General features: G+C 40.8%; 2 protein-coding genes across 3 annotated transcripts in view; one reads left to right on the top strand and one right to left on the bottom strand.

Annotated features, from left to right (window-relative positions):
- Positions 1–466: 466 nt before the first annotated feature.
- On the bottom strand, positions 467–5,661 carry LOC108928298 (actin, alpha cardiac). Its single transcript, XM_018742183.2, has 9 exons — positions 5,579–5,661; positions 4,101–4,251; positions 3,680–3,808; positions 3,105–3,215; positions 2,926–3,010; positions 1,981–2,142; positions 1,497–1,688; positions 1,199–1,380; positions 467–712 (listed from the first exon to the last, which is right to left on the bottom strand). Exons 2-9 carry the CDS (start codon positions 4,227–4,229, stop codon positions 569–571), a joined length of 1,134 nt encoding a protein of 377 aa, XP_018597699.1. The 5' UTR covers positions 4,230–4,251; positions 5,579–5,661; the 3' UTR covers positions 467–568.
- A 3,681-nt stretch (positions 5,662–9,342) lies between these two features.
- Positions 9,343–11,016, top strand: part of eif2ak4 (eukaryotic translation initiation factor 2 alpha kinase 4) — a 35,549-nt gene continuing 33,875 nt past the window's right edge. For both annotated transcript variants that reach the window (XM_018742184.2, XM_018742185.2), the window contains exons 1-3: positions 9,343–9,678; positions 10,082–10,197; positions 10,433–10,535. In XM_018742184.2, the coding sequence (XP_018597700.1) occupies positions 9,538–9,678; positions 10,082–10,197; positions 10,433–10,535 (360 nt within the window). In that variant the 5' untranslated portion in view covers positions 9,343–9,537. The remainder of the gene's footprint in view (positions 9,679–10,081; positions 10,198–10,432; positions 10,536–11,016) is intronic.

Here is an 11,016-nt window from a genome sequence, read left to right as displayed (position 1 = left end):
CCACACCGCTCCTGTGATTGGCTACGAACTGTTCAAATTTCAGGACCGGAAACTAAGCGAGTCTGTCTTGAGCGGTGCCTGTGTAAAATGGCTGCTGAACGGACACAATTTTGTTAATGGTATTTAAGTGTACAAGTACGAAAAATACATTTCATTAATAGTACAAATTGACGTGTATTTTTGCATTTATGATGTCTAATTTGACTGAAATCTGCAATAGTGTCCATGTTCACTTATATTAAGTTTAAAATTAAAACCAAGTTATTTCCTTGTTTGTTTGCTTTGTTTTTTAAAAAAAATCCGCGAATGTTTGCTCCTTTCCAAAGACATCACGTGTTAATTATTTGTATTGTAATATATGATTATATATTATCTAAATGTGAAGTGTTAATGTTTTAGCATAATAATAATAGCATATGCTCTCGTTCTCTTTTTTCATTCTCAAATAAAAATAAGTAGTACAACATTTTTACTGTTACAAGCATCTATTTATTACACCGGTACACTTATATACAGTAAAGAGCAGAGTACAAAGGCAGACAGAGGAGTGAGTGGAGGGGATTGTTGTTTAGAAGCACTTCCTGTGGACAATGGAGGGCCCTGCCTCATCGTACTCCTGCTTGCTGATCCACATCTGCTGGAAGGTGGACAGGGAGGCCAGGATGGAGCCGCCAATCCAGACAGAGTACTTACGCTCAGGGGGAGCGATGATCTAGAGGACAAGCAAAAGACAATGTGTTCGAAAGTTTAAAGAAAGGAAAAAAAAAAAACAGTGCCTCAACAAGGCAGACGCTCTGAATGTTGTAACTGTACTGATCTTATTAAACTCGAAATCTAATCATGAAAAGAGGCAGACAGTAAAAACTAGAGGCCCTACTTTTTAATTTTTTTTTAATAATGACAAAAGTTTAGGAAATGAGATAAAAACACACACGAATAAAAAATAAATTACTCCCTATCAATTCAGTATACAGCTATTTGTGTAATGTATCCTGGCAAAACACAGTGCTAGTGGATGAGTTTGCCATTTTTCGTGAATCATGTGTCTGCATCGCTATCTCTCCATCTGTTAAGAAAATGCACTTTTTTTATTTTGATTTGTGTGTCGTTTTGGAAAACAACATCTGCCAAATTAATAAACATTAATGAAAATAAAAAGTAATGTGTCTACATTGCTTGTTATGCAGTAATTTCTCACCTTGATCTTCATGGTGCTGGGGGCCAAAGCGGTGATCTCCTTTTGCATGCGGTCAGCAATACCAGGGTACATGGTGGTACCACCAGACAGGACGTTGTTGGCGTACAGGTCCTTGCGGATGTCAATATCGCACTTCATGATGCTGTTGTAGGCAGTCTCGTGGATACCAGCAGATTCCATACCTACCCGTCAAAACCAGAAAAGACACATCAAGTACGCAACTGGGAATGTGTAACATATAGCCTGCATTGCTTGGGGGCACTGTAAAAAGAAGTACTGATAAAGCATAAGAACTCACCAATGAAGGAAGGCTGGAAGAGGGTCTCAGGGCAGCGGAAACGCTCGTTACCAATGGTAATAACTTGGCCATCAGGCAATTCATAGCTCTTCTCCAGAGAGGAGGAAGAGGCAGCAGTGGCCATCTCGTTCTCAAAGTCCAGAGCCACATAGCACAGCTTCTCCTTGATGTCACGCACAATCTCACGCTCAGCTAAGATGGAGAAGAGGTTAACAGTTATTGCAGGAAACAGCACCAACTTTCTTAAACACAAGTCATGGCACACATTAAAACTTTCCATAAAAGACATGACAGTACAGCTCTCGTAAGACCTTAATCCTGTATCACAAACATAACATTCTGTGTACAGTAAGTATGAAAGGCTTGTATATTAGTTTCTTTACTGCACATCAAAAAAGAAATGGGCAGCTGTTCTTTTTATTTTGGAGAAACTGTATGAAACCGCTTTTTGCGACATATCCTTGCTCATTAATGGAGGCCTTACCAGTTGTGACAAAGGAATAGCCTCTCTCAGTCAGAATCTTCATCAGATAGTCAGTCAGATCACGACCGGCAAGATCCAAGCGCATGATGGCATGGGGCAGGGCATAACCCTCATAAATGGGAACATTGTGGGTCACACCATCACCAGAGTCCAGCACGATACCTGTTGGAACAAGCCCCTCACACTAGTCACTTGCAGTCGACACGCCTGCCAGGGCCCATTGACCCATTATTTGACGCTTCATAAACTGACACGGCTGGTGAAATTAATGATTACAGGTGGGTTTCATGCCCTGCCAGTGGAGGATTAGCACTAATCCTTAACAATCTACAAGCCATTCATCAAGCTCTCTGGCAGCTAAACTAAGCTCTCATTTAACACTGTTGGACAGGACTCACTCTTTGTATTCACACAAGAACAATATTTACAGTAAATTAGTTATTATGAACACAATTTTGTAAGGAGTGGAATCTCTTGATTACACAGTGCTATTGCACTATTGAGCTGTGATTTTTTTTAAATGAAATAGAAATGCATTACTTTCATGGGAATAGGGGGAGTGGTGGTGCAGTGGGTTGGGCCGGGTCCTGCTCTCGGGTGGGTGTGGGGTTCGAGTCCCGCTGGGGGTGCCTTGCGACAGACTGGCATCCTGTTCTGGGTGTGTCCCTTCCCCCTCCAGCCTTATGCCCTGTGTTGCTGGGTTAGGCTCTGGCTACCCGCGACCCCGAATGGGACAAGTGGTTCAGACAGTGTGTGTGTGTATGTGTACTTTCATGGGAGTCTGTGTTTTAAATAGTTATGACAAAGCCAAGTGGCTTGACAGGCTGTTTAATGCCTCTGGATACTATGAGCTGTCTACATTAAAAAACAGTAGAAGAGTTTGTCGTGTCCAGGGAACATCAACCGTTGATGCAGGAATGGATAAAGAATTGTTACAGTACTGACCAGTGGTACGTCCAGAGGCGTAGAGGGACAGCACAGCCTGGATGGCCACATACATGGCAGGAACATTGAAGGTCTCAAACATGATCTGTAGGATGGGACAACACTCAGTTTAATTATTTGTGATACTGAGAAAGATATGTACTGTGCAGTTTGAGTCCGTAAGGGACTGTATTATTTACCTGAGTCATCTTCTCCCTGTTGGCCTTGGGGTTGAGGGGGGCCTCTGTGAGCAGGGTGGGATGCTCCTCAGGAGCCACACGCAGCTCATTGTAGAAGGTGTGGTGCCAGATCTGTACAGGTCCAAGGCAGAGGTTGTGAGACTACGCCCATCACACCATGACAATATTGCTCAATGAAAATATGGACTACATTTTAAATAAGTACCATCAACAGAGGCTGATTGTAAATGCAAGTGGGATTACCAGCGTAGGGAAATTTTATGGTAATCTAAATTCTATATATAACCAACTCTATATAGAGTAGCAGTTACCGCTTCTGCTTTGGACATCCTGTCGTGCTACCCTTGAGAAAGTCACTTACTCTGAATTGCTACAGTAAAAATGACTAAAAATGGGATAATTTTTAAGTAGCTTAAAACGGTAACAGTAATTTCTACGAAATTGTCATCTAAATAAATAAATGTAATATTTTTTAAATGAATATGTCCTATGTTACAGTTAGTCTAAATTTAAAGATACGTCCCATAAGAAGACATTTTTCCCTATTACTCTGTTAGAATGCAACAATTACCAACCTTCTCCATATCGTCCCAGTTGGTGATGATGCCGTGTTCAATGGGGTACTTCAAGGTGAGGATACCTCTCTTGCTTTGGGCTTCATCTCCAACGTAGCTGTCTTTCTGACCCATACCCACCATCACACCCTGTGTAAAAGAAGAAACAGTCTTAACTAAGAGTCCAAAGCAGCAACCAAACACTCGTGACAGCAAAAATCAGGTTATTGAATGGTTAATTCTTAAAATGCTTTATCATTGCTACATTTTATAAACAAAGTGGTTCTACAGAGTGTATTGAAACGATAACTAATATATAAATAATATCATTGTTACTTTTACTTTGTATATTTATTATTTGAATGTTATGTGAGAAAAGTAATTGAGACCTATGGTCTGAATGTAATGGGCAGTGTGCTGGTTGGCTTTAGTGGTTTTGCACCTGGTGGCGGGGCCTTCCAACAATGGAAGGGAAGACAGCACGGGGAGCGTCATCTCCGGCAAATCCAGCCTTGACCAAGCCAGAGCCATTGTCACATACAAGGGCGGTAGTCTCTTCGTCGTCACACATGATTGCTGTTTTTTGCTATGGTCTGCAAAGACAGTTTAAAAAACGTGTGTTACATTTTACCATGTGCAATACTGTCACAGAAGCCTCGAAAGAGCTGAACTCTGGTTACCTTCTTTTTTTAAGAGCAGACTTCTGCTTTTCCAATGACAGAATACTTTCTATAAGTACTTGTATTGTGCTAAACAATTATTTGTTAGGTGGATAATACATAGCTATTGGTAATATTGTTTTAGATGAGAGGATTCAGATTTTTTATGGAAAAAAATATATAAAATTTGAGATCAATTTATTTTGGTAGGCCTGTACATATTAAAAATCAAAAATGCCTTAGAATCACTATTATAGAATACTAAATTACTGTAGTAATGCAGAAAATGAATTAGCTGCATTAATACTCTATTTGAGCTCTTAAAAGATTAATACTTAAAGACAAACACCAGTTACATTAAGCACACCTTGTAATTCAATAATTCTTGTAAGTACAAGAATGGTCATACAGTAAATACAGGATTGTTACACCAACTGAGTCTGGGCAACTCAAAGGGCTATCATTTGGAATCGAAAAAGAGAGACAAATTAGAAGCCCAGACCTACTGTCTATTTTAAGCCCTCGTCGCTGTAATTCCAAACTGGGCTGGACACAGTGAGTCCTCTATCTGTAACTCGTTCGCAGCTGAGAGGCCTTGGCTGTCAACCAGCGACAACAGGGCCTGCATCCTGTTGCAGCTGTCGACACATTGCAGCACCTTTTTTTTTTTTTTTGTACAGCATTTCTTATAATCCCTGTGCAAATGACAGCTCCATTCATTACATGGTGCCTTGTGAAGAGGAACATCACACGTGTCCCTGATAGGAATATAGGAGTGCTCTATACAAACAAGATGTAACACTGTACTCATACTTCCAGCTACTTTTGACCTGCAATACACAGTTTATGTTATCTCCGGATGTTCAAAATTAACTTGTTTTCATATAGATTTAATTCTCAGGACGCTGATTACTGAACGTATTTACAGCAGTCCTTCTTCTCTTCTCATCCTCAACAGAGTCTATCAATTTCTGTTCACTGAAAAAGCAGCAATATAGCCTTGAAATTAGTTTTTAGTCCCCATCTTTACAGCAAACATGCAAATCTACCAGTTTCGTATTAAAGATATTTTCGTTACGTACCTCAGAAAGAGTTACAGGCAATCGTACCAAAGAACAGTGCTAATTTTTGCTAAACTGAGCAAATTTAGTTTCCAGTGTCTGTCTCACTGAACACTAACAATCCTACAAGCTTACAGCATGTGGCCAGTACACAAGAAATCTGAAGTAGTCCAAAGAGAGATGTGGTAACCAGCACTCACCAAGTTGTATTGCTAGACTGATGCTTCCACTGGGACAAAGGCCAAGGGTGAAACAGGCTCCTTAAATAAGCCTAGAGCCTAGGGTCTGGGGCGGGCCCAGGAGTACACACAAGCCCAAATAAGTTCTTCTGAAAAAAAAGCTACTGGCCACAAGTACGTGTATCTGATCCTGTGTGACGGGATGCCATTGAAATAGAGAGATGCTTCCTAGAAGATAACCAGCTCTCCTGTTATAAAGATAAATTTAGAGAGAGAAATGAGGACGCTTGATGAAATGATGTGTTTCGAACTAATGTGAAAATTTGTAATTGTTGCCCATTACTTCAAAAACACAGTAAATTTGTTGTTTTTCATAGTTTTTTTTTATTTTTAAGTCTATTAACCAGATGGTGGATATGTTACAACTGAAGAGATACTATTATTTTGTGCAGATGTAGATTACAACTTGCGGGTATACGGTTTTAAAACTGAATTGTAAACTATAAGCACTAATACTTGTGTGCACTATTGAGATGTTTTTTTTTTTTATATCACAAAGCACTTCCTACACCACTGTGTTCAATCAAAAAATGTAAACAGTGTCTTGAAGCAATTTACATGGAGTCAAGTTAAGTTGGAGCCAAGTTTTAATCGAGGTAACAGTGAGCTACAATGTTATTATTAGTTGTAAATTAACTTAAAAGTCTTTTTTCATCTTGAATGTCCAGGAGGGGTGGGCAGCCACTGGCACTTGGACCCCCAGAGGTTTTTTGTTTCTCCTTTCACTTTACGTTGGGAGTTTTTGCTTCTTTTCCTCTGAGGTCAGTAGGCATAATTATAGCTTTAATAAATGCATGGATAATGTATTTCTTTAGTATATAGTCAACTGTCTTATTTGTTTCTTTGTCTAATGCTTTTGTTCAGCACTCTGTGTCACTGTGTGAAAAGAGTGCTCAAAAAACATATTGAATTAAATTGAGTGTAATCACAATAAAACCACCCAAATGTCTTTTTTTAAATTATGGATATTAATGCTATTAAATTATTCTAACACATTATGCTGTGAAGGGAAGGTAGAGAAATTAATAGTGTCAAAGTGTAAGAAGTCATTTTATTATCCAACAGGCCTTTATTTGCTGAAAAGGTGCTGGGATAAGTTGTCCAAAGGAGTCCTCCGTTATATCCAGAAAATAGATTAGGAACTAATTCTGCTGTCAAATGAAATATTTTCTACTCCACAGTAGTAAATGATAATCCATGAATTAAATGAGATCAGGGCTGAACACGGATATACAATCCCTGTTGGGGGTTGTGAGTCTCCTCAGCCAGCAAGTTACTCTTAATATGACCATGCTGGATGCGTGGGTGTACGGGAGGATCTGTGGGTCTAGTTAAGGAAACGTCCGAGGAGCTCTTGCGCTTCAGCCAGTCGAATACTGTATATGTCATTGGGCCAACTTGGTGGTATGTGAGACGGGGGCCCCCAAACATGCTGGACAGCTGGCGTTGACTTCAAATCAGCCCTCCTCCTCTCTGTTTGTTACGACAAGCCTGTGGTAGCTGCAGGCGCTCTCTCATTGGTTCGGCCGTCTCCTTTTAGGGTCATGGTGAGTAACAGGTGCCCTTCAACATGCATCTGCTGCACTTCCAGGGTGCTGAATTTGCTGCTGTGGCTCCTTATTCATCACCTCCCCCCTCGTCTCCAGATTCTTTCATTGTACCCTATGAGGAAATGCAGTCTTTTTTGCTATATAGAGTCTTAGCTTGGAGGCAGAACCTCTAGACCTTCATCTCCACACCCCACACAACTGCTGTTTCAAAACTTCCTTTTGTAATTTTGACTTGTAAGCAGCCTTTTTAAAATACTTACCAAAGTTATCCAATTTTAAGTGACATTTGTCATATTTTGGGGGAACTTCATTAACGAAACTGCCCTTATTAACTGAAATTCCTCTTATAATAACTTTGATTTGGAACTTTGCTGTCATGCAGATAGAAATGTTATATTGCACTATTTCCAGTTGTCCATTTCCTACTTATTTGATTTGTATAAATACAATTCATATTTAACTTTTCGTTAGTCATAAAATATTCCAGCAATCTTCAAGAATCTTTATACAGAAATTACCAATTTAACATATTAGCGTGTTAGTTCATTGTACTGTTAATTAGAATGGTTTTCACACAGTTCTAACAGCAAATATTTGTTCTAAAAATATTTTTTATATGAACTGTTTACATGCTATGAATTTAGGCTAGGCTAGTAACCAGACATGCCATACATTCAGTGCCATAATTTTTTCATTAGTTTCAATCGAGTTACAATACAAGGACATTACTTCAGCCACCTATATATGCTGAAACTCTGAAAAGCATCTAAATATAGAAACTTGATACCATGCAGGGTGACTGCCTGGAGGTGAAAAGGATCTCACATAATCCATCTGACGTAACCTGATGGAACGCAGGTTCAAGAAATGACCCTCCCTGGGTCCCTCTTTACTTACTATAATGTGTCATTGCACCTTACCAGTCTGAAATGCGTAAGTGCTCCATACATTTGTTTAGCAAAAGGACAGTGCATTCATTACGAATGTTCAGATTTTCCAGATGATGTTATCAAACTATATATAAAGAATGGCTATGTTGTTTTAAAACATCATTAGTGTAACTTTAAATGGCAGAAGGTGTGTGATGGAGATCTCAAACCTAAATATCTTGCTCTGGGTTTTTTGGCATTATGGGCTAACATCTTGTGTGCAAATTGTCATTGCTATCATGGTTTCCAAATAATTTAAATATCAAAGGTGAGTGGGAATGAATGATCTGACACATGTGTAAAACTATGCTGCTGTGAAGTCCCAGGGTTTTGGGAGATTACTGAATGGTTCGAGTGGGGTGGGTGGATTGGCACAGCTGTGTGGTGATGCTGTTGGGGGGTGGCTGTCCTTTTATGGTCACAGTGGGTGCACTGGGTAGAGATCTGTCTATGTCCTCAAGAGTCAACTCTCCAGTTTGCCTCCACACCACCTCTCGGCTCATTGTTGCAGCTGTTCCTTGCAAATCCCTTTCAGGATTTAGCACGTCTTGTTTGCGCTCAACCCAAACTTGTCCGTGTCAAGCCGAGCTCAAAAATGTGCCACTCAAGTCTAGAGAGAAGAAAAAATGATGTCTGGGATATTTTTGCAGGATGATGTATATCAAAATTTCAGACAGTCAGTGAAAAATGACAAGGCGGGCCTTTAATGGCTGATAAGGCTCAGATTTACTAATGTTACCTGTGATTAAAACTCATTATGGCATTTCTATAATTAGCCTCACAAGAGCTAGTTGTTAGAAATCATAAGCAGTTGTCGAAGCATACATGTTCGATGTTGCTTGCTTAAGTTTTTGTCCCACAGAATATAAATTGAAATTTACTTTAAAAACTTGTAAAAAAAAAAAAAGTCCTTTCTGTCATTTCGAATTAATTCAAGCTTGTAAATCTTGATAAAAAAGCTTTTTAGGTCAATGTGCATAAAAAGTTCCAAGAGAAATAAACTAAACAATTTAACGTTCAAGTAAAATAAAACACAACTGAAGTTGCGAAATAGGTGGATAGAAGTTTCTTCACAGTAAGTCAATAAAATTGCTAGGCACACAACAAATTCGATGAAGTGGATAATCTGAAGCAGTTGCATGATTATTAGCGTCATAACATGCATTTGCGGAGCCACAATGGCGCCGGTTGTCACGTGGTATGAAGCGTCTCTGTCGTAAATGACGACAATTAGCAGCGACGAGATGACGCCTGCTACGCGACAAAAATACGGATCACCGTGATGAGATGTTGAAAATTCAAGTTTTGGCTTAGTTTTTTTGCATTGCAACGACAGCGGCAATATGCAGTTTGTTTCACGATACAAAAAGGAACAATGTTGAAATGTCTGCTGTAAAATACGGATGTAAAGGCTGATGTTTCGCGAGGGGCGCGCGGCACGATGAGTGCTGGTGATGATCATCATCATGTTCCCGCGGGAGAGCTGGACGAGCGCGCCGTCCAGCAGGAGCACGAGCTCGAGGCGCTCGCTGCCATCTACGGTGACGACTTCCAGGATATAAGGACGAAGCAGCCGTGGAAGGTTCTGGAAACTAGTAACTGGGGCATATCATATATATAGTGATGATAGTTTCCTGACTGAGTAACTAACGCGCTAGCTAGTAGCTACTAGTATCATTCAAATAATTATTATAATTATTAATTTAATTTTTATTTAGCAGAGGCGGCGACGCTTTTCTCCAAAAGCGACGTACCGTACGTCTCATAGAAATACTCACTCACTGTGACTGTACAGTTTGTCCAGGACAATTAAGAAGTAGTAGCTGCAGACTCAGACTGCACCTCACCAGTTCTCTTTCCTTATCGTTTTGTAAGTAAACAACGGGAAACTCGTGTAAACGCCGGGCTGGATCAGATCATACTCTAAAGTGCTGATGATTGTTTGTTTATTTCAATCATCATGTCATGATGACATGTCATTCCAGGTTAAACGCCCCCCGGAGGTGTACCTGTCCTTGCACCCGAAGGGGCTGGAGTGCGGACAGGAGAGCTATGTGAAGGTGGACCTGGAGGTGAAATGTCCCCCCACGTATCCAGATGTGTAAGTACCTTCTCTTGTTCTTCTCACACGGTTTCACTGCCTAAGGAGTTTGATGGTGGTGTCAAGCTCATGATTGGTGATTGCAGTGCGTTTCACCTGTCAGACTCAGGCCCCACCATGGTCCATGGATTCCATTCGGTGATGAATCTTCAATAGACTCTCAAACGTATCTTGTCTGTGTCAACTGGTGCCTGCCTGTGCAGTAATGACAGCATCACTTACTCTTCGTGTGCAGGTCTCCACATCTGGAGCTAAAGAATGCCAAAGGTCTCTCCAATGAAAACCTTCAGAACCTCCAGGCAGAACTCACAAAGCTGGCAGCAGCAAGATGTGGTGAGGTGCGTCTGACACATAACCCGGGATTATCATCTTCCTACAATTATTTACCAATTTGTAATTTTACTGGAGCAATTTAGTGTAAGTACCTCGCTCCAAGGTACTACAGCTGGAGGTGGGATTCACACCTGTGACCTTTAGATCCAAAGGCAGCAGTTCTAACCACTGCACTATCAGCTTCCCTCGCTATAAAATAGCGTAGAAGGTAAAAATTGCTTAGAAGCTCACCAAATCATAATAATAAGTTGATTAGAATCCAGGATGGTGGCGTAGTGGGTTGGACCTCGTCCTGCTCTCCGGTGGGTCTGAGGTTCAAGTCCCACTTGGGGTGCCTTGCGATGGACTGGCGTCCCGTCCTGGGTGCGTCCCCTCCCCCTCCAGCCTTGCGCCCTGTGTTGCTGGGTTAGGCTCCGGCTCCCCGCGACCCCGTATGGGACAAGCGGTTCAGACGGTGTGTGTGTGTGTGTGTGTGTGTGTGTGTGT

The sequence above is a fragment of the Scleropages formosus genome, chromosome 15 (genome assembly GCF_900964775.1).
Source record: "Scleropages formosus chromosome 15, fSclFor1.1, whole genome shotgun sequence".
NCBI classification, from domain to species: domain Eukaryota; kingdom Metazoa; phylum Chordata; class Actinopteri; order Osteoglossiformes; family Osteoglossidae; genus Scleropages; species Scleropages formosus.
This window is presented reverse-complemented; position numbering and strand designations above follow the sequence as displayed.

Bases quoted from the DNA above. Each gene is read 5' to 3' on its own strand.
- LOC108928298 (XM_018742183.2), bottom strand. From the start codon at position 4,229: ATGTGTGACGACGAAGAGACTACCGCCCTTGTATGTGACAATGGCTCT. The intron at 3,216-3,679 runs GTTGGTAATTGT...GGACCTGTACAG, and splicing joins ACTGGGACGATATGGAGAAG to ATCTGGCACCACACCTTCTA. The intron at 2,143-2,925 runs GTCAGTACTGTA...TTGTTCCAACAG, and splicing joins CGCCTCTGGACGTACCACTG to GTATCGTGCTGGACTCTGGT.